This window comes from Hemitrygon akajei, chromosome 23 (assembly GCF_048418815.1).
Source record: "Hemitrygon akajei chromosome 23, sHemAka1.3, whole genome shotgun sequence".
In the NCBI taxonomy this organism is placed as follows: Eukaryota; Metazoa; Chordata; class Chondrichthyes; order Myliobatiformes; family Dasyatidae; genus Hemitrygon; species Hemitrygon akajei.
Genome location: NC_133146.1, coordinates 59,508,144 through 59,532,299, shown reverse-complemented (window position 1 = coordinate 59,532,299; position 24,156 = coordinate 59,508,144). Strand labels below are relative to the sequence as shown.

Sequence of the window (24,156 nt, the reverse complement as noted above, 5' to 3'; positions counted from 1 at the left end):
ATTTTAATCTCATTACAGTATATGTTCTATGTTCTAACAAAGAGGAACTTTTTGGGGCAGTTATAGTCTCTGCTTTGGTAACGTTGACATAATTTACACCCAAAACATGGAACGACAGTAGTGTAGCCATTACGATGCTATTACAGCTTGTGGCACTGTGGAGTTCAGAGTTCGATTCTGGTGCCATTCTGGAAAGAGTCTCCGTATGTCACCGTGGAATGCATGTGTTTCTTCCCGGTGCTCTGGTTTCATCCCACAGTCCAAAGATATACAGGGATGACCATAAGATATAGGAGCAGAATTAGCCCATTTGGCCCATCAAATCTGCTCTGCCATTTCATTATGGCTGATCCATTTTCCCTCTCAGCCCCAATCTCCTTCCTTCACCCTGTATCCCTTCATGCCCTGATCAATCAAGAATCTATCAGCCTCTGCCTTAGATATACCCAATGACTTGGCTTCCACAGCTGCCAGTGGCAACGAAATGCACAGACTCACCACCCTCTGTCTAAAGAAGTAGACCATTTGGTCATGGTAAATTATCCTGTGGTTAGGTTAGGGTTGTTGGGCAGCGTGGTTCAAAGGGCGGTAGGACCTGCTCCGTGCTGTATTGCTATATCAATCAATCAATCAATCAATCAATCAATCAATCAATAAAGGATCCAGACCTTTCCCAGCGTAAGTGACAAATAAACTCTCCTCGGGCTTCTAACCAGGTGCAGGCATCGATTACAACCGACGTTTCGAATACAAACTGTGCTATCTTCTTCAGAGATCATACCTGGGCATATCCAGATAGATAGATAGATGGATAAATATTATCTGATTTGAAAACTATGATAAGTTTTATTTAGATCTCAAATGCCCAAATGTGAATCTCCAAAGAACCCTCACAGTTTCAAAAAAATAACATTTTAAATGTTGCTATAAAAATATTATTTAGTTGAATTGCTGTTGAAAATTATTTTACTACCAAGATGATCATTTTAAATCTTACCCGTGTAATTTGATTTCAAATTAAATGTAACCAAAACACTCATCTATTTTCTGGAGAGATTGGAGTGGAATAAGGAATTCACTTGAAAAATTAAAGAAATGTTTAAATCAGATTTTCCCACAACATGTTTTGATCTTGTGATCAAAAGATACAAGTTTGCATCCACCCAATGACTTGCAAGTCAATACAATTAGCTGAATCTCCCTTGTAGGTAACCAGATAGCCCCTGGGCATGGCCTGTTTCAATGGTGGATTCTGTTATAAAAGAAACTCAAACTGCAGTAAACACGCTCAAAATTCTGTTGCACTGTGAGTTGAAAAAATTCAACAGAACATCCCAAGCACTTTGGTCAGGATCAGGTTTCAGTTGTACCTGGCACAATGAACTCATCAATTAAATAGTGAATTTTAATAACTTATATTATTAATAATGTATTGTTATAGTTTTTAATTATTATTTTATATACTCTGTACGGTACTGTACAAATGTCTTAGGAACATATACTGTGTATAGCTAGGATGCCTAAGACTTTTGCACAGTACAGTTTTGTCAATATGGAGCAGAGAGCAAGTTTGTAAATCTACAGGAGCAGAGGATGGTGGGGATGGTGAGGGTGGTGGGGTCTGGGACTTGTAGCAGAGAAAGAGTGCTGGGGCAGGTGGTAGCACTGCTACAGCCCCACCCAGCCCTGAGACACCAGGCAAGGTCATTTGATTCCAAACAGTTGGTTTATTGATCATTGCAGAATGTCTCTCTGGTGCTTCCTGCTCCCTCCCTTCTCCCTTTCCACTCTCAGTCCACAATAGAGACCCATATCAGCATCAGGTTTATCATCACTCACACATGTCATGAAATTTGTTTTCTTTGTGGCTGCAGCAGTACAGTGCAATACATAAAATTACTACAGTACTGTGCAAAGGTCTTCAGCACCCCAGCTATCTATATGTGTGTCTAAGACTTTTGCACAGTACGGTATATTTATAATATATGTAATTTATACTGCATATACTGTAGAAAGAAACAGATAGAAAGAGAAAGAGAGAGAGAAAGAAGTCAGGTGGAATAAAGTGTGATGAAACTGGGGTCCCTGGGCTTGTTGATTTCTGGAAGGGAAAGAAAAGTGTCGAGGAAAGGAAAGGAAGAGATAGAAATGTGCAAGAGAATTGGGGAGAACTTTGCAGGAAAAGTGCTGAAACTTCCTGATGGAAGTTCGCGATGGGAATGTTTTCATCCAAGTGGAGTATACTGTGGAGTCTGGCCTCTGTTTAAGGAAGAAGCAAAGAGCATTCCAGCCTTCCTGATGGGGAGGGAATGGGGATGAAATAAAGTTGGGTTGGGCATCTGGGAACTGGAAATTGTGGAGGATGTGTGGTGGATGAAGGTGAAAAAGAGAGAAAAAGAAAAATCAATATCATATACATTAGAGGTTCTATCACAGATGAGTGGGCGGTGTGGTAGCGTAGTGGTTAGCACAATGCTTTATAGTACCAGCGGCCCGGGTTCAATTCCTGCTGCTGCCTGTAAGGAGTTTGTACGTTCTCCCCGTGATCGCGTAGATTTTGTCTGGGTGTTCTGGTTTTCACCCACAGTCCAAAGACGTACTGGTTGGTTGGTTAATTGGTCATGGTAAATTGCCCTGTGATTAGGCTAGGGTTAAATCTAGAAATAGTTGGGCGATTTGGCTTGAGGGCCAGTTCCATGCTGTATCTCAATAAATAAAAGTTAAATTGACTCAAACTAAATCTGGTTCTGCAAAACAAGAAGTATCTATGCATTATGTAAAGTGGTAAATTTGAAACAGTTACCATTAGCATTATTCCTTTGTGGTAAATTTGATATTTTATTATATTTTTATACAGGAAGACAAAGCTAATGAGGAACAAAGCTTTGGGGAAGATCAAGCAAAAGTTTATTTGGACCTTACTCCTGTAAAGTCATTCCTCCACTCAAGTAACAACAATGCACCTTCCAATGTGCAACAAAACGCATCAAGCCAGGACAATGGAAAGGGAGCTTCAAATCTTTCACAAGTAAACAACAAGGACACAGCTGGTGATTCTGATTCTGGAATCATTACAAAGCCAACAGAGAGTAGTACTAAGGTAAATTAATTATCATACTTTGTGAAATATCTGCCCATAATCTGCAGCAATGGTGAAAGGCAAAGTGCACCGTGGACCTTGACAGAAGCTGCTCACATGACTTAGCACTCTTGGTGACATAAGACCATAAGCTATAGGAGAAGAATTAAGCCATTTGGCCCATCGAGTTTGCTCCACCATTTCATCATGGCTGATCCATTTTCCACTCAACCCCAATCTCCAGCCTTCTCCCTGTATCTTTGTGTGCCCTGACTAATCAAAAATCTGTTAACATCTGCCTTAAATATATCCAATGACTTGGCCTCCTCAGCTGCCTGTGGCAATAAATTCCACAGATTGACCACTCTCTGGCTAAAGAAATTCCTCCTCATCTTCTTTCTAAAAGGATGTCCCTCTACTCTAAGTTTGTGATCTTTGGTCTTAGACTCTCCCACTATTGGAAGCATTCTCTCCACGTCCACTCTGTCAAGGCTTATCACCATTCAGTAGGTTTCAATCAGGTCACCCTCAGTCTTCTGAATTCCAGTGAGTAGCGTCCGAGAGCCATCAAAAGCTCCTCATATGACAAGCCATTCACGTATGACATGGACCTCCCCTACTTCAATGTGATCTTGTGCCATTTGTTGAGGACCTAGTGCTTCCAAGAGCAATGATATCATTAAACAAAACAAGCAACTAACTCTGTTACAGAATTCTCTCAGCAGGCAAGGAAATGCAATATCCAAAATTAAGTGTTGAACATTTTTAAATCAGCAAGTTCACTAGAATGTGATTGTATTTCTCCATTGGGTTTGTCTTTTGTATTTTAAATGGCTTCTTTACATCTTTTTTTACTTGGAGACCAAAGAGTTAATCAGAACCCAGAACTAAGAATATCTCCGTTCTGCATTAGTTAAAAGAGGGTTTTCAAAAGTAAAACACATTCTGAGCCATTGCTGTCTGCAGAGTTCTCTGGTCTACAATTGCTGAATCACTTTGAGATAACGGATGTCTCCTCCCAATGTATGAGGGGTTAAGAGTCTCCTTATTCTTCCCAAATAAAGTTGAAAAGGAGCTTTTATTTTGTTGAACTATGAATTCATGTTGCAACTGTGCCTTTGTGCATCAAAATATCAAAGTAAATGTAAACAACTATCATGTGAAAACAGAAATTAGGTTAAGCGCATTTGTTCGTCATTTATAGACGTGTCATGCACAATTAATTTCATTTTCCGTTTATTACCATTTTGTTGTAATATTCCTTTTTAAAAGTCTTTTGAAATTTAACAATATGAACAACTATTGCAAAATGTATTTTCAGTGATTTAAATAGTTTTTATGGGAAATCACACTTTAATATTTGATATAAGTGGAAGACTACCATGACTGATTACAACTTATTCATAGGAGAAAAGTGGACTGTTCAGCTCTTCAATCCTGTACTATAAAGGGTTATGTTGGTTTTCTATTGTCACATCTACCAAGGTACAGGGAAGGGAAAAACCTGTTATTCATGCTGTTCTTACAGTTCAATTCAGTACAGCCGTGCATTGAGAAAGTACCTAGGAAAACAATAACAGAATGCAGAAGGAAGTGTTACAGTTACAGCGAAAGATCAGTGCAGGTAGATATTAAGAACACCATAACAAGGTAGATTGGGAGGTCAACAGTCTATCTTATCATATTAGGGACTCCTTCTTAAAACACTGAGGTTTTAGCCTGTCCTGGAGCCCATTGGTATGTGCTTTCAGATTTCTGTCTTCTGCCAGTGGGAGCTGGGAGAAGAAAGAACGTTTGGGCTGGGTGGGATCTTTAATTTTGCTGGCTGTTTACTGAGGTGGTGAGGTGTAGACAGGGTGTATGGGAGGGAGGCTTGATGCCATGATGTGCTGAGCTGTGCCCACAGATCTGCAGTCTCTTGTGCTCATGGGCAAAACAGTTGCCATACCAAGCTACGATACACCCAGGCAGAGTGCTTTGTAAGGAGCATTATCAAAAATGGGTGAGCATCACCAAATTTCTGTATCCTCCTGAGGGAGCAGAGGTGCTGGTGAGCTGTCTTGGTCACGTGGCTAAGTGATTGAACCAGAACAGGCTATTGGTGATGTTCACCTCCCACCTCTCTCATTCTCAGCACCTCAATTCAGTTAGATCATGCTGAATTACTACCTTCATCTGACTCTACTTACCTAAATTTGAGCCCATCCCCAATAAAAGTCCATTAATCTCAATTTTGGAATATTCATTTGACCCAGACATTGAGGAGACAGTTTCTCGATTTCCCCTAGGCTATGTGTATGTGAGAAGACACACATCCTGATCTCAGTCCTGGTTCAAATGCTAATTTTCTCCTCCACTTTGTCTTGAACTTCTCTACCACAATGCGTAAGCGAGCAGTGGCAAAGTAGGTTGTATTCCTGACACAGGATGTCCTCTTTTGCAAATGGTTCTTTGTCAGTCTTACCACCACCCAGGCCATGCTCTCTTCTCACTGCTGCCATCAGGAAGAAGGCACAAGAGCTTCAAGACTGTGCCCCAACTCTGAGGGGCCGAAGGGTACAAAGTAGCCCCCTCCTTTTTGAGAATCGCAAGATCGCTATTAATTCAGGTCTGGGGACCCCGGAAATGAGAGAGAATCCTCACGGGTTTGGAATGTGTCCTGGCCTCCGCGATACAAAGCCACGGATAACGGCCATTGTCTCTTGGAGATGGAGTTGTGTATTGAGTACTGTGCTAATCATCGAAGCCCTCAGGGAATGACCAATAGTGGGCTGGTTGAGGGATTGCATCATCCCAACCTGATTGACATCTGAGACCCCGTGAGTAAGGATAAAAGAGGGTCTGGGGAACAACCCCTTCAGACGCACCAGGAGAAACGCTAGAAATCCCGTGACAGCGTAATAGTGACAGTTGGTGGAGAGCCCACGTGCGTCCTTTTCCATTTGCCTCGGAACTGGTGGGCCTCACCATGGAAGAAAGGCTTTAGCTAAAAAGGAGAAACCAGCCCCAATGACATTTCGAAGGATCGACATCATAAAAAGGAAAAACTGGCAAGTTCTAACAATCCGTCTCTCTCTCTCCAACCAAAAGCTGCAGCCTGAATGAACTGAGTGACTTTAATATTTCCATCGGACAATACATTATCCCCGAGACAACGATAGAGCTATTTCTTGTTGATTATTATTATACCCGCGCTTTTAGATTTAGTATTGACGACGTATATTATCTGTATGTTTGCATTGATATTATTTTTGTGTATTTTTATCAATAAATACTGTTAAAAATAGTACCATCAAACTTCAACAGACCTCTCTATCTTTGCTGGTAAGTGACCCAGTTACGGGGTACGTAACAAAGACCCAGACCACCAGGTTCAGGAACAGTTATTATCCCTCAACCAACTTCTCTTGCCTATCACTGAACTGTACCCACTGAAATGGACTTGCCTTCAAGGAGTCTTCACCTCATGTTTTCAATATTCATCAGTCACTTATATATTATTTTATTATTATTATTATTATTATTTTTTTTTTTTTTTTAAATTTGCACATTGGTTGTTTGTCCGTCCTGTTGGAGTGAGTTTTCATTCGTTCTATTGTATTTCTTGCATTTACCATGACTGGCTGCAAGAAAATGAATCACAGGTTTGTCTATGGAGGCATATATGTACTTTGATAATAAATTTACTTTGTAGTTTGTTGGTTTATGTATAATTTTCCACAAAGTTCTATTGTATTTCTTTTTTCCCCCTGTAAATGTCTGCATGAAAATGAATCTCAAGGTCATATATGGTAAGAGATAAGTACCTTAATAATAAATTTATGTTGAACTTTGAATGCATTTATGATAGCAATCAGATGTTTTCTTCATGGCTATGGTCACTATGGCCATATAAAGCACCCTACCTGGATGTGTCATAGCTTGGTACAGCAACTGCTCTGCCCATGACTGTGAGAGACTGCGGTGAGTTGTGGACCCAACTCAGTACATCATAGAAACCAACCTCCCCTCCACCCACACGCCCCACCACCTCAGTAAAGCAGCCAGCATAATCAAAGACCCCAGCCACCTTGATATCCTCTGTTCTCCCACCTCCCACTGGCAGAAGGTTCAAAGATTGAAATGCATATCACCAAGCCCATGTTACAGAACTTGCTGTGTGCAAAAACAATGTTGAATTTTTCACCTTCCTCAATTTCAGATCTCTCAAGTGAAAGCAGACTTTGAAGAGAAAGCCGCAAATGCTGGTAGCAAGCCCCCCAGCAGTCAGAAGGTCGTGGCATCCCGGGGCGAACAGAGCAAGAACGTCACACAAGCAACGAGTCAACCAGCAAAGCCTGTCACAGAGTGCGTTGAAAAGCAGAAGCTGGGCACAACAGGTGAACTCTGCAGCTTACCCACTGTCAGCTCATAGCTAATCTGATGTCTAAGAGTGCTTGATCACAGTTATTGCGCTGAAAATGCTGCTCTGGGACTTGCAAGCTTTTGACGTACTTGATCCATCTCATTCCACAGAGGACCAGATCCAGTAGCTCCTGCCTCCCACTGCAGCCACTAACACATTGGTCAAAGAAATTCTCCTCAACACTTACTTTATCACTGTAATACATGAATGCAGAATTTGGCCATTTGGCCAATTGAATCTGCTCTTCAATTCTATCATGGCTGATTTATTATCCCTCTCAATCTCATTATCCTGAATTCTCCCCATAACCTTTGATGCTCTTGCTAATCAAGAACCTATCAACCTCCACTTTAAATATATCCAAAGATTTGGCCTCCTTAGCCATCTGTTGCAATGAATTCCATATACTGTATTATATATTATTATTTTTAATAATATTTTCGAGTCAGAGAAAAGTAGAGCACAGAAACCAGCCTTTCAGCCCATCTAGTCTGTGCTGAACCATTTAAACTGCCTACTCCAATGAATTTTGTTCACTAAAGCCCCCAATATCACTATTGTTCTATTGTCCTTGCAATATCCCTGCTGTTTTAAATAAGAGTCTCAGATTCTTAAGACAGTTGGAGTAATTGTGTGGTAGGAGCCACCTATTCCAAAAGGCTGGGCGGACTTCAACAGGGCTGGGATCAGTGTCGTTCTAGGAGATCCAGCAATGTGTGTGGAGGAGGGCGCTGACATATCAAAGAGGAAAAAGATACAATAAGTGCGAGTGATGGATAGTAATGAAAATATAACAGTACCTTATAGACAGAAGCAGAAAGAGAAATGACACAGGGAAAATCAAATTATGCTTAGAATGTATAAATGCAGAATGTGTACAGATTAAGATTGGGAAGCTGCAAACACAAATAGTCATAAGGAAATCAGGTATTGGAAATTATAGAAACGTGGCTTAAACGCGGTGAAAACTGGATGCTTCATGTTCACAGTTACATAATGTTCAGAAAAGCTAAGAGAGGAACAGAGGCACGGAAAGTACAGCATAGACCAGTACAGGACTAGCCCTATGGTACACCTTGTCTATGCCAACCATGATGCCAGTCTAACTAATCCCATCTGCCAGCATGTGGTCTGAATTCCTCTGCTTATTACTTCCAAGCACCTTAAAACTGTGCCCTCTCATGGTAGCCATTTCAGCTCTGGAGAAAAATCCTCTGATTATCCACATGATAAATGCCTCTCATCATCTTATAGACCCCGATCAGGTCAGTTCTCATCCTCCATCACTCCAAGGAGAAAAGGCCGAGTTCATCTGTTCAATTGAACCGTGGCCCTACTAAACAAGAGACTCTGAACATGGCCTTGTGGGATTTCAGTACTGTTTAACGTTAACAGCTTTTGTAATAACGTGGAGCCTTCTGATCTTGAGGTCAAATATCGGTACGGTCCCATCTGCTGTGTGGAATTGTATTTATAGTTCCCCTGAATAATTCATCTGGCATCTTTCAGCAAGCTTTATGCTAACATGTTGCTTTGGATTTTGATCTCTCACCAGTATCAATTGAAACCAAATTTGGAAAGAATCGAACTGAGGCAGATCTTAAAAAATACCTTGAAGAGAAAGAAAACCTGGAGAAGGAGAAAGAGCAGCTTCGGAATGAACTGATGTTGCTAAGGAAACAGAAGAGGGAGCTGAAGGATGTAATAGCGGTTTGCAAAGGTAGGTATGACAGTTAAGAGCAAATGTGGAAAGTTCGCTCAGTGTATGGTGAACTCTGTGAAATGTTGAAATGGTACTAAACACATAATTTAGTAAACATGTCTTAATTAGAAAGGGTATCGAAGGTTATGGGGAAAAGGCAGGAGCAAGTTCGAAGGCCAAGTGGCCTAATTTCTGCTCCTATGTCTAAAGGTAATTTCCGTGAAGGGGAAAAAACATTGAAGCATCCTAAAACAAAGGTGAAGTCAAAATTGATTCTGAACCAATTGAAACATTTTATGCAGATTTAACTATTAATGAAGTAATTTGCTTGGCCCTTTTTTTTAGCTGATTTCATAGAAGAGCAATTGTGGGCAATGTGTTCATGTCTATGACCAGTAACACATCTGAAATATCATATCCCCTTATCCAATGCCTCCACGTTTTCATTTCCCTTGTCCAAGAGCCAAAGGGGTCAGTCCTTGAATCTCTATTGTTCTGGCAAATAAAGAATGTTTTTATTTTTGATTAAATCCTCTTATGTTTCCCATTATTCTTTAATGTCTCTGGTTAGCACAGTTGCCAGCCAGCAGGAGCCCTACATGCACAGATTCTCTTGCCAGTTCTCCCTGTGGGTCTCCACATGATGCTTTTCCACAACAGTAAGCACAGTTGTCTGACCAGGGCAATGCTGCTAGGACACTTCTTAATTAATTAATTAATTTAGAGATACAGCCAGGAACAGGCTCTTCTAGTCCAACGAGCTGCACCGCCCAGCAACCCACCTGTTTATCTGTAGCATAGTTACAGGACAATTTACAATGACCAGTTAACCTTCTAACTGGTGCGTCTTTGGACTGTGGGAGGAAACTGGATCACCGGGAGAAAACCCACACAGTCATAGGGAGGAACATAAAAACTCTTTACAGATGACATCAGAATTGAACTCCAAACACCAATACCCCAAGCTGTAATATCGTAATACTAACCGTAATGCTACCATGGCACCTGGTTAACTTTAACATTGCTCTGGTTAAAATTACTTTGGGTAGTGCCTATCACTTTTAAATCTGGAGAGGAGAAAAACACAAGGAAATCTGCATTGATGGAATGTAATTCATCCTTTGGGAATATAAGAAAAGCTCAGTTGTCAGCAGCTCCAAAAATAGAGACCTTCTTGGCTACTCCAATGCCTTCAGTTTAAAGTGGTAATGCCATTCTAGTTAGTGATGTGGCAGCCACCATTGTATTAGTGAGACAGCTTTCTGTAAAATAACTGTCCTTGCTCCATGGAGACGACATTATGGCCCTACTGCTCTCCTTACATTAACAGACTAAACTGACTCGGTGGCTGAGTAACTAAGACATGTTATTTCATCAGTGTGGGTGACATATGTCAGTGAGGTAAATGGAACATACTGCACTACAGTTTGAAAGCTGTAATTAAAGACAATTATGCATTTTCAACATGCGCAAAATGTAATTATTGCATGATGGAATGAATCCTGTCTAGGTAGAACAATGGTAGTGTAGTGATTGGCCCAACACTTTACAGTACAGGTGACCCGGGTTCAATTCCCACCACTGCTTGTAAGGAGTTTGTACGTTCTCCTCGTGACCGTGTGGGTTTCCTCCCCAGTCCAAAGAGGTACCAGCTGGTATATTAATTGGTCATTGTAAATTGTCCTGTGATTAGGCTAGGATTGAATCAGGGCATTGCTGGGTGACATGGCTCGAAGGGCCAGAGGGCCTATCCCATGCTGTATCTCAATAAATCTTTGGAACATAGAGGACAGGCACCAGTCATGTGAAACAAGAATTTCAGTGATCTGGAGACCCATGGCATGGAACTAAAAGCTGGATATGTCTGCGTTTAGTTTTGTATTGAAAGGTATTGCACACAACAGTATGGCCGGAGTATTACATAGGCTTTCACATTCTGTTGTGAGATATGGATTTAATTTAAAAGATAAATCAGCAGATCAGATTGTGATCTGGCTCCTGCATCTTCTAGGTCTTGCTATCTGCATTGATACAGGTTGATCACTTGCCCACATATCGATACAGATACGAGGAAGGCATGACAGTGGCTGTATTTCATTAGGAGTTTTAGGGGATTTGTTATGTCATCAAAAACACTCTAAAATTTCTACAGATGTACCGGGCAGAGCCTTCTAACTGGTTGCATCACCACCAGGTATGGGGGTGTTGGGGGCGTGGGGTCACCGATGCAAAGGATCAAAATAAATTGCAGGGAGTTGTAAACTTATTTTGCCCCATCATAGGTATGAGCCTCCATAGTATCCAGGACATCTTCAAGCAGCGGTGCCTCTAAAAGGCAGCATCCATCATTAAGGACCCCCATCACCCAGGGCATGCCCTCTTCTCACTGCTACCATCAGGGAGGAGGCACAGAAGCCTGAAGGCACACACTCAGTGATTCAGGATCAGCTTCTTCCCCTCTGCCATCCGATTTCTGAATGGCCAATGAATTCATGAACACTACCTCAGTACTTTTTTATTACTCTACTTACTTAACCATTTGATATATAAATACTTAATGAAAAAACACCTTTTTTCTCTCTAGCATCATGTATTATAACGTACTGCTGCCACAAAGACAACTAATTTAACAACATATGCCAGTGATATTAAATCTGATTCTGAATCTGCTGCCTACAGTATTATTAGTGAGGCAAGAGTGGACACTCCAGCACCACTGACTGTCAAGGTCAATATTTAAATCAACTGTTTATTCTTCTCCATAGATGCTGCCTGACCTGCTGAGTTCCTCCACCATTATATTGTGTGAATTGCTCTGGATTTCCTTCATCCTTGTGTTCAGGATTTAAATGTCTGAATTGTTGGCATTCTCCATCAGTATGTTCCACGTCCCCATGAAGTTTCTCATAAGGAATCTCAAGTCCATTTATTCTGGGTTCCACAGTGGAAATTGTCAGCATTTCATTATCCTAAAAAGCCACAAGCACACTTCATCACCTCTTCAGCTTTAGATATTGCAGCTCAGATGTATCCAATTACATGTCATAGCTAAGTTCTTTCATTTTAGATATTACTCTGGTGACTCACAGTTAAACATTCACCAAGGCCAGTTGGTGATATATTCATGTTGTAGAAGAGTCATAGACCACTAGAGCACATAAACAAGCCCTTCAGCCCATCTAGTCCATGGCAAACTCTGAATTTGCCTAGTCCCATTGACCTGCACCTGGACCTTAGTCCTCAATACCCTTCCCATTCATGTACCTATCCAAATTTCTCTAAACTCTTGAAATTAAACTTGCATCCACCACTTCTGCTGGCTTTTTTTCTCTCAACTCCCATAAGTGAAGGAATGTTTTCTATAAACTCTCGAGACTGTTGTGTGTGAAATCCCAGGAAATTAGCTGTTTCTGAAAAACTCAAACCACCCCATCTGGCACCAACAATCATTCCACGATCACATTTCTTCCCCATTCTGATGTTCAATCTGAGCAACAACTGAACCTCTTGACCATGTCTGCATGCTTTTATGCAATGAGTTGCTACCACATGATTGGCTGATTGGATATTTATATTAATGAGCAGATGTTCCTAATACAGTGGCCACTGAATGTACTTCCAAACTTTTCTGTTCCGTCTCATATTTACAGCATCCATAGCATTTTGTATTTAGATACAAGGGTTCTCCTTAAACACTTAACTTTCACCTTTAACCCGTGTTCTATGTAATCAGTTTATTTGAATCACTACCATCCCAGTGGTCAACTTGAGGGGCATTTCTCTTGAAGGTCATCCTTTGTGGTTAAGCAGATCAAACTTGACACAAAATAAGATTAAAGTTTAGCTTTGTTTGTCACAGGTGCATCGAAACCTAGAGTGAAATATGAGTTTGCGTCAATGCCCGACACAATCCGACATGCTGTGTACAGCCCACGAATGTCACTGTGCTTCCGGCTCCCACATAGCATGCCCACAACTTCTTAACCTTAACTTGGACCTCTTTGGAACGTGAGAGTGAAACTGGAGCACCTGGAGGAAACCCATGCAGCCACAGACAGAACTTACAAACTCCTTACAGACCACGGCAGGAATTGAACCCCTGTCCTACAGCTGGTACTGTAAAGCATTGCGCTAACTACTACACTACCATACCATCCCTCTGGTACTTCATTGACTTTAATGCCAGGATGCAAGGTGCCATCACTGCTACATTGTCCATTCAGCATTGTACACCAGGTTTAGATGCACTTCCAGACCATTTAAATTCAAATCCAAATGCAAAATGCTGTGAGTGCTGGAAATATGAAACAGAACAGAAAGAGTGGAAGCTACACTCAGTACACCTGCTCATTAATGCAAATATCTAATCAGCCAATCATGTGGCAGCAACTCAATACGTAAAAGCATGCAGGCATGGTCAAGAGGTTCAGTTGTTGTTCAGACCAAACATCAGAATGGGGGATAAATGTGATCTAAGTGACTTTAATATGTAATGATTGTTGGTGCCAGATGGGGTGATTTGAATATCTCAGGAACAGCTGAGCGCCAAAGATTTTCACACACAATAGTCTCTAGAATTTACAGGGGATGGTGCAAGATACAAAAAACATCCAGTGAGTGGCAGTTCAGTGGGTGTTAATGAGAGAGGTCAGTGGAGAATATCCGGACTAGTTCAAGCTGACAGGAAGGAGACAGTAGCTAATACAGTATAACCACATGTTACAACAGTGGGTGCGGAAGAGAATCCCTAAATGCACAGCGTCAAACCGTGGAGTGCATGGACCACAAACATACACTCAGTGCCCACTTTATTAGGTACAGAGGTACTAATAGAGGGGCCACTGATGTACTACCGTAATTCTGTGGGAAAAGAGAAATTGTGTTAATAGTTCAGGTTGATAAAACATTCTGATTGAAGGTCATCAATCTAAAATATTAATTCTGTTTCTCTTTCACAGGTGTTGCCTGTGTGTTGAATATTTCCAGTGCTGCGTGTTTTATCTGAATTTCACATTTGGCAGTCTCCACATAACAGCAGCAATAAGACCATTTTAAGTTAATGTGTGACTACTGAGAGGCCCACAGAGACAAATAATTGTTTACATCTGCGTTGTGCATCAGTTAGATTTTTTTGAACATGCCAACAAATTAAAATGGAACAAAGTGGATGAAATAAAAGGATGATATTTATAGAATTTGGATGTCCTCATGTTCTGCAGCAGGAAGTAGCAATTCCCATTGACTTTTGGCTATTTTCTTTCTAATGAAAGGTCAGGGGCATTTTTTTTTTGCATTTCCACTGTCGAGGCCAATCATTTAAAGATTCAAAGATTAAGCATACATTTACATTTATTATCAAAGTATGTTTACAGCCCTGAGATTCATCCCTCTTCAGGCAGACACGAAACAAAAAAACACCATGGAACCCATTCAAGAAAACATTAAAACCACCCAACACACGAAAAAAGAACATAGAATATCGAACACCAACCCTGGAGCCAGTAGTATTACATTTAGTTCAGTTTAATCAATATTGCTAAAGGATGAATCCGCTTCCGTGGCTTAGGATGCTCTGAATCATTAAGTGCGCACAAACTGTAAATTCCATTTGTTAAGAAAGTGCAACTTGTATTTTCCTAGCAGGCAACTAAAAAGATTTAGATTAAATTATGCGGAGCCTTGTCTGAAGCATGCTACACCCACAGGAGTTTGGATTTAGTTTAGATTTTGATTTGCCTTAGACTCCCTGCCTTCAAAACCCAAATCTGGCAGTTGCTGAGACCAGAACTAGCTGATGGAGGACCTTATGTTAATTCATTTGACAATACCTGAGGTGATTTTTTAATGTTGTCGTCAACCTCCCATTTTAAATGGATTCTGCCTTTCCTAAATTAGCTAACAATGGGGATCTAGTTGAAACTTGCTGGTAATCTTCAAAAACACAAGAGATTCTGCAGATGCTGGAAATCCTGAGTAACACGCACAAACTGTTACAGGTCAGGGAGCATCTAAGAAAGGGAATAAATGGTTGAGCTTTCTGGTTGGGACCCTTCATCAGAGGATATTTACTGTTGCGCATGCATTGTGAAGTTTACTGGAGTACTTGGTGACATGCTGAATCTCCTTGCGCGTAAGAAAGCAGAGGTACTGGCTTGCTCTCATAGTGTGTGCTGCTTCTGTGCTTGGAAGATTCAAGATTAAAGATTGTTTAATGTAATTTCCTGTACACAAGTGGAAAGAAAACAAAATAATTGTTACCCTGGATTTGATTTATCATAAAAAACACAAAAAAAAAGTGAACACAATAATAATTATCATAATAATAATAATAATAATACAAGCTTATTAAATAAATCACACTTTACTGTAATTACCAGCTTCATCCAGTTTTAGAGTCCGAACCCCACAAATTATATTGTGACCGATCCGTTATTACAGACAGGACAATCCATAATAACTGTCCAGATATTATAATACAGGGTAAGCAAGCAAGGACGACTTAATAGATATCGCCATTCCAATCACACATAACGTACAGAGATCAATAAGTGAAAAGACCAGAAATATGCTGAGCCTAGAGAGGAAACAGTAAGTCTTTGGAACATGAACAGGGTATACATTATCCCAATAGTAATATCTACAACTGGTATCATCCCCAAAGTCACTGCACTTTAACATTAAATAATAAGGCCTACATGCCAATCTCTATGTAAACCTTCAGAAAGCCACAATACTAAACACCACTAGAATAGTCCGCAAGTTCCCAGCAACTGAGAAATGAGTGTGCTTGGCTATGCCCGTACCTCAGGTTTTACCAGCTTGACCTGAGAAAAAAATGTTTTTAAAAATGTTTATAATAATAATAAAAAACACAATAAATATGTTCATAAGATAGCTTATATACATAGATTGTTTGTATGTCCATAAAATGACACTAGGCTGTACATAAGATGACGGACAGGAAATAATCAATTAGTGGTGGAGTTAGTGGGTGGAAGTGTTGATCAGCCTTACTGCCTGGGGAAAGTAACTGTTTTCAAGTCTCGTGGTCCTGGCATAGATGCCATGTAGCCTCCTCCCTGATGGCAGTGGGGCAAAAGCTGCCAGTTTTCCTAAATTACATCAGTGATTATATTTTTATCATTTGTGAGTTAAATATGAGCAGAAGAATAATTTTCTTTCTGTTAAATATGTCAGATAAGCAGGTGCTTTGCACTCAGGAGGAAAGACTGCGTCAGATTGAAGAGGAATGCAAATCAAAGGAGAACAGGAGGGTGGACCTGGAACTGAAACTGGTATCAGTGAAGGAAAGCTTGAAGAAAGCAGAGTCAGGACCAGTGACATTGGGAACCACTGTGGACACCAGTCATTTTGACAATCTAACCTCAAATGTATGTAGTTTTTAATTTTATTTTATTTAGAGATAGTGTGGAACAGGCCTTTCTGGCCCAATGAACTTCACTGGCCAGCAACCCACTGATTTAACCCTAGCGTAATCACTGGACAATCTACAATAACCTACTAACCAGTACATCGTTGGACTGAGGGAGGTAACTGGAGCACCTGGAAGATACCCACACGGTTCACGGGGAGAACATGCTATCTCCTTTCAGATGGTGCTGAAATTGAACCCCGAACTCCAGATCACTCTGAACTGTAATAGCATTATGCTAACCGCTGCACTACCAGGGCACCCTACCATAAAGGTTTCAACAAATGAATTAACCTGTTAACTATAAACAATCAACTAGCCATTAGTAAGTAATTCACTTTAACTTCCAACGGAATTTGGTTGAATATAGTTGGAGATGTTGATAATAAGGTTTTCACTGTCTGCTCCTCAATGGTAATAGTATCCCTATTGTTTCGTGAGATTATTTGTCAACCATATGGAGAACAGTTTGGAGCTTTTGATCTTTCACAACATAGGGTGAACAATGTTCCAGGAGTAACATGGAGCAGATGTGGTCCATATGACCATTTTAACCTGTTATGCCATCCAGTAAGTTCATCTCTGGCTTTGACCTTGGAGTTCTCTTTGCTGCCTGTCACTCGTACTCATTGACTTCCTTATCTCACAATCCTACTGATCTCAGACTTGCATGTGCTCAGCAACTTCCATTCCAGGGCAGTCTTGAGTAAAGGAATATCTCCCCGACCTAGACCTAAACATCTAAGAGTACGACCCCTTCAGCAAGTCTCTCTATCTAGTATAGGGATTCCCATCCTGGGGTCCTTGGTTAATAGTAGGGGCCATGACATAAAAAAGGTTGGGAGCCCCTGGAATCAGCCTGACATGACTTATCCTGCCAACACATTTCAGTAGGAACCACATAAGAATGAAGCATGGTGACAGGGCAGAAATCTAACAGTTTGCATCTAGATGGAAGGAGGAAGAGAGTAAGAGGTGGGAATATGACCATGCCATCGACACTTGGGTTAATTATTTTCAACCAATTCAACAGTTAGATTTAACATCAGAGAATACTTAAAACCTACCTAAAGTATCCAAAAAATGTCCTTCTGTAAAGTGAAGCAAATGGTATGAAATTCTAGTATCATTTGGTTTACAGAAATCTGATTAAAGTTTTGTTAGTTCTGACAGTTTACTGTAGAGGAACTTGGAGGCCTATACCTTACTTTGTCTTTTCAATTGTTAGTTCCTTTCAACTAGTTGGTCTGTTTCTATGCATCTTCATATCTTGTATTCTTAATGTTAATGCAACTAGGAAAACATTTATACATCGGGAGAGAAGTTTAAGAGTTCAGTAAGAAACATGGATTCAGTGATATTTCATCTTGTTCGTAGTGGGAAAGATGCAATGAGTAAGAAATATACACGAGGAGACAGAGTGTAGGTTTCCTAGTTGAAGATTTCAGAGTTAATCTTGTTACCTTTCCTCAGGCTAAGCCGACCACTGTGACTAATAGTGCTGACAACTCACCCGTCAACTCTGCGGCATCACTAAAGAACAGACCTTTATCAATTATGCAATCTGGAAAAGGGACTGTCCTACAAAAAGCAAAGGTATCATTGCAAGGAGTTAAATCAATTGGTTACTTGAAGATTTCTAAGCAAGAGTCTGTTTATTAATAATATCATTTTCATCTTTCTACGTGTTTATTTCTTCCAGGAGTGGGAAAAGAAAGCTACCAGCTAGAAAATAATTTGAAGTCAAATGGACTATGATAACAAAAAACTAGCCTTTGGAACAGAGAGCTATTTTTGTCCATCTATTCATGGAAGGCATTTTGTAGAAAGCCACTATTACTTGGCACAATTCTTCATAAAAGAAAACTTCTACTGCCTCGATCATCAACAGGAACTCACATACTAATATCATGGACCCTTAATACAAAGCATTTTCAAGGTTCTTAATTTCACCTCTGGAAGTTGTATGTAAGAAAACTGAGAGCAACTTCTATCAGAGCTTACTGATTAACTGTCTTAAGTCATTCCATGCAGCAGATATCCAGTGGATGTTTTTCTTTTTGGTGCTTACAGGTTGTACGACATAAGGAATATTTCTCTTGCAAGTTAAAATATCCTGTTTATTAAGGTATTATTACATATAGATGCCATGAAAAATGTGACTGTTGAGTAACATGAAAGATGGTGATGAGAGCATCCCACATTATTTCTGAATATTATTGGATACTTTGGTGTGATGGTTATGCCATTTGATCAAAAAGCCTGGACTGGTTGGATCGGCAAATGAGTTCAAATCCTCCCAGCAAGGGCTGAGAAATTAATTCAAGTAATTAATCAGTTGTAGTGGTGATGAAGCAGGTTGATTGTATCATAAGAGGGAGCTGGTCCATTGATTTTATTTAGGAAAGGAAATATGTCAACATTATCTTGCTTGTGGTAACTCTGCATCTACATGGCAACACTAACCTGCCTCAGGGAATGGCCTAAGAAGGCACATGGTTTGAGGACAATTAGGTTCTATGTAATGAAATCTGATCTTGCTGTTCATATCCAGTAAATTAAAGAAATTGAGAATAAGTCAGAATTCAGATACCAAACTGGTGTTTTGGTTCCAATCTTGTTTGGTTTTCCAAGCTGTCTGCATTTTCTGAAAGCTGGCAGGTGTGGAGTACATTGTGGTGTGTACTCTTATTAAGTGGTTGATAACAAGAGTAACATAGAAGTCAGTGGTAGAGAAGTTACCATTTTTTATTGATCAAATGGAGCATTTTTTGGATGCTTCTGGCATATACAATGAGTGGGAATGACAAAAGTTTTCTTTAACAAGAAACTTTCACTCAGGCCAGCCAAAATTAATAAAAATAACATTTTAATTAAAGAAAAACAGCTTCCATTTCCTGCCATCTTAATACTCCTCAGACAACTGGATCTCCAGCAAAAATATCTCTCGTCAACTCCATTTATAATCAGTCATTCCTGGCGTGCAGTCCTGAAATTCTTGATGGCATGGCACCTTTTAAAACAATTTTGGGTTTTTTTTCTGTCTTTTGCATCATTGTAAATACATTTACTTACCTGTGAACAGTTACAAGCACATGGTTGTCATAGCAACAATGGAAGTATGAAGGGAGAAGTACTTATGTCAGATTTCTTGAAATAAATATTTCCCCATAATGTAACTCTGCAGTTGGTGTATTTATTCCAGCAGGTACTGAACGCGGTTTAAACTCGATGAAGTACACTTCTCACTCAAGTAAATGACATGTTATTATTACTTACAATCCCGGTAAGTGATTTTATGTACACAATTACTCATTTGTATAATATTATTGATATTTATTTAGTTGCTAGGACTTGGCATATCTCCACATTTATTACATTCAGAATGTTTTATTACATACAGTACTGTACAAAAGTTTTAGGCACATATAAAAAAAATCTGCAAAGACGCCTTCAAAAGTAATGAAATGAAAAGTTTCTAATATTTTAAAAATACTATAAAGAGCAGTAAACAGTAATGAAACTAAAAATCAATATTTGGTGTGACCACCGTTTGCATTTAAAACTGCATCAATTCTCTTGGGTACCCTGTTGTGCAGTTTTATAAGAAAATCGGCTGGTTGGTTGTTCCCAACATCTTAGAGGACTTGGTACAGTTTGTCTGCGGACTTAGGGTGTCTCATTTGCTTCTGTCTCTCCAGGTAATCCCACATACATCAGGGCTCTTTCGAGGCCATACAATCTAAAACCACATAAAAAACATAGGATGCCTAGACTTTTGCACAGTCTGTATTTGTTCATACAGTTTGAATTTTTAAAAAATAAACTTTTCAAGTTCAAGTTTAATTGTCATTCAACCATACATGAATACCCATGAACACAGCCAAACAAACCAGCATCGCTCTGGGACCAAGATGCAAAACAAAGAACCAACAGCAAGCGACACCACAACATGAGGGCCTGGTCCGCACTACAACCAAGGCATCACAGCTCCTCCGCCATTGGGTCGTGGCAATGAACCTATGAACTGGACTTGCAGTACTCTACGTTACCAATGTCCAACAGGGTCTTGCGATCACAATAAATTTTCTTGCAACTAAATAGTACAGAATTATAATTGTGAATGCGTTGCCTTTGAGAGAGCTGCTTCTTTCCGTCTTTGTACAAAACTTTGAAAACAACTTTAATTTACACAAAAGAATACTGATGCTTAAATCTGGAGCAACACACAGCAAACATTATCTGGCCAGTTCCCCCGGACAAGCTGCCTAACCCAGTAAGCTCCTCAGGCATTTTGTGTGTTGATTGTACACTTTTAACGGTAACCCAAGCATTTCATAGGAGCAGTATCAAACAAAGCTCAACACAGGCTGATAAGGTGGTTAAGAAGGCTTATGGAAGGCATTGAGTTCAAAAATCAAGAGATTATGTTGCAAATTTATAAAACTGTGGTTAGGCCACATCTGGAGTATTGTATACAGTTCTGGTTGCCTCATTATAGGAAGGATGTTGAGGCTTTGGAGAGGGTGCAGAAGAGGTTTACCAGGATGCTGCCTGGTTTAGAGGGCGTGTGCTATCATGAGAGGCTGGGTAAACTTAGGTTGTTTTCTCTGGAGAAAACAGAGGGGAGATCTGATAGAGGTTTACAATATGAGAGGGTTGAGCCCCTCGCAGAGGGGCTGAGGGGAGATCTGATAGAGGTTTACAAGATGAGAGGCACAGATAGAGTGGAAAGAGAATATCTGTTTCCCAGGGTTGAAATGTCTAATACCAGAGGGCATGTATTGAAGGAGAAGGGAGGTAGGTTCAAAGGGAATGTGAGGGGTAAGCATTTTTACTCAGAGAGCCGTGGATGACTGGAATGTGCTGATGGGTGTGGTGGTAGAGGCAAATGGATGCTTTTAAGAGACGTTTGGATAGTAAATGGATGTATGGAAGATGGAGGGATATGGACATGGTGTTTGGTGTGTTTGCTTTGCTTTTTCACTGGTTTGGTACGATATTGTGGGCTGAATAACACACACAAAATGCTGGAGGAACTCAGCAGGCCAGGCAGCATCTATGGAAAAGAGACAGTTGATGTTTTGGGCTGAGACCTTTCATCAGGACTGGAGGAAAGAAGGATGAAGAATCGGAGTAAGGAGGTGGGGAGAGGGGAGGACGAAACACAAAGTGAAACTGGGAGAGGTGAAGTAAAGAGGAGGGAAATTGCTGAAAGAGGTATAGGGCTGGAGAAGGGTTAGTCTGATAGGAAAGGACAGAGGTTATGGAAGAAAGAGGGGAGGAGTACCAGAGGGAATGCAGTGAATAAAAGGTAGTTCAGGGAGTTGAAATTAAGCAATGGGAAAATCAACATTGGTGTTAATTATGCAAGGAAAGGAATTCCAGATCAGCATGTTGCATATCCCTCACTTATATCATGCAAATAAATTCAAGACTAAATCAATTTTGAATTGAATTTCTACACAAATTAGATCTCAAAGCTAGGGACATTAGGACCGCCTGTGTCCTTTGTTTCACGGAATCCTGGTTAACCCCTTCCGTACTGGATGCAGCAATTCAGATCAACAGGTTTACTTTACACCGTCAGTATAGATCTATAGAGTCTCTCAAAAGCAGAGGTGGAGGAGTATGCCTCATGATCAACTCTTCTTGGTGAACAAATATATCAGTACTGCCCCAACTCTACTCACCAGATCTGGAATATCTCGCAGTTAAGTGCCGTCCTTTTTGCCTACCACAGGAGATCTCTGGGGTCATTCTGGTAGCAGTATACATTCTACCTTAGGCCAATGTCAATCAGGCTTTAGATGATCTGAGCAATGGGATCAACATGCACAAAACAGCACACCCTATCACCCTCACCATCGTTTTGGGAGATTTTAACTAGGCCAGTCTGAAAAAAAATCACTAAGCAATTACCATCAACAGATCACTTGCACTACAACAACACACTGGACCATTGCTACAGCAGCATCAAGAATGCCTACAATGCTATTTCACACCCTCACTTAGGAAAGTCTGATCACCTGACTGTACTTCTACTCCCTGAGTATAGGCAGAGACTGAAGACAGCAGCACCAGCAGTGAGGACCAAGAAGGTTTGGACAAGGGATGCTCAGGACTACTTTGAATCAGTGGACTGGACTGTGCTCAGGGATTCATCTTTGAACCTGGATGAGTATGCTGCAGTTGTTACCGACTTCATTTAAACCTGTGTGGATGAGTGTGTGCCTACAGAGACTTACTGTACATTCCCAAACCAAAAGCCGTGTATGAACCAGGAGGTACGTCGTCTGGTGGTCTGTGGCATTCAAGTCTGGTGACCCTGGCCTGTACCATAAAACCAGGTATGATTTGTGGAGGGCTATTCAAAGGGCGAAGAGACAATTTCGAATGAGGTTGGAGGTGACATCGGATGCACAGCATCTCCGGCAGGGTCTGCAAAACATTACTTCCTACAAAGCGAAACCCAATAGCATGAATGGTAGTGATGCTTCACTACCAGATGAACTCAATGCCTTCTATGCACGCTTTGAAAGGGAGAACACAACTACTGCTGTGAAGATCCCTGCTGCACCCGATGACTCTATGATCTCAGTCTCAGAGGCCAATGTTAGGCTGTCTTTAAAGAGAGTGAACCCTTGCAAGGCGGAAGGTCTCAATGGAGCACCTGGTAAGGCTCTGAAAATCTGTGCCAACCAACTAGCGGGAGTATTCAAGGACATTTTCAATCTCTTACTGCTATGGTCAGAAGTTCCCACTTGCTTCAAAAAGGGCAACAATTATGCAAATGCCTAAGAAGAATAATGTGGGCTGCCTTAATGACTATTGCACGGTAGCATTCATATCGACAGTCTTGAGAGGTTGGTCATGACTAGGCTGAACTCCTGGCTCTGCAAGGATCTGGACCCATTGCAATTGGCCTATTGCCACAATAGGTCAATGGCAGACGCAATCTCAATGGCTCTCCACATGGCTTTAGACCACCTGGACAACACAAACACCTACGTCAGGATGCTGTTCATCAACTATAGCTCAGCATTTAATACCATCATTCCCACAATCCTATTTGAGAAGTTACAGAACCTGGGCCTCTGTACCTCCCTCTGCAACTGGATCCTCAACTTCCTAACCAGAAGACCATAATCCGTGTGGACTGGTAAAAACATATCCTTCTCGCTGACGATCAGCTCTAACACACCTCAGGGGTGTGTGCTTAGCCCACTGCTCTACTCTCTATATACACATGACTGTGTGGCTAGGTATAGCTCAAATACCATCGATAAATTTGTTGATGATACAACCATTGTTGGTAGAATCTCAGGTGGTGACAAGAGGGCATACAGGAGTGAGATATGCCAACTAGTGGAGTGGTGCCACAGCAACAACCTGGCACTCAATGTCAGTAAGATGAAAGAGCAGATTGTGGACTTCAGGAAGGATAAGACGAAGGAACACATACCAATCCTCATAGAGGGATCAGAAGTGGAGAGAGTGAGCAGCTTCAAGTTACTGGGTGTCCCAGGATCTAACCT

At 40.7% G+C, this 24,156-nt stretch overlaps 1 protein-coding gene across 3 annotated transcripts in view; it reads left to right on the top strand.

The window, feature by feature from the left end:
• afap1l2 (actin filament associated protein 1-like 2) overlaps positions 1 to 19,797 on the top strand; it is a 277,116-nt gene extending 257,319 nt beyond the window's left edge. For all 3 annotated transcript variants that reach the window (XM_073027807.1, XM_073027806.1, XM_073027808.1), the window contains 6 exons: positions 2,858 to 3,100; positions 7,281 to 7,458; positions 9,040 to 9,204; positions 16,384 to 16,577; positions 18,092 to 18,214; positions 18,321 to 19,797. In XM_073027807.1, the coding sequence (XP_072883908.1) occupies positions 2,858 to 3,100; positions 7,281 to 7,458; positions 9,040 to 9,204; positions 16,384 to 16,577; positions 18,092 to 18,214; positions 18,321 to 18,347 (930 nt within the window). In that variant the 3' untranslated portion in view covers positions 18,348 to 19,797. The remainder of the gene's footprint in view (positions 1 to 2,857; positions 3,101 to 7,280; positions 7,459 to 9,039; positions 9,205 to 16,383; positions 16,578 to 18,091; positions 18,215 to 18,320) is intronic.
• Positions 19,798 to 24,156: the final 4,359 nt, after the last annotated feature.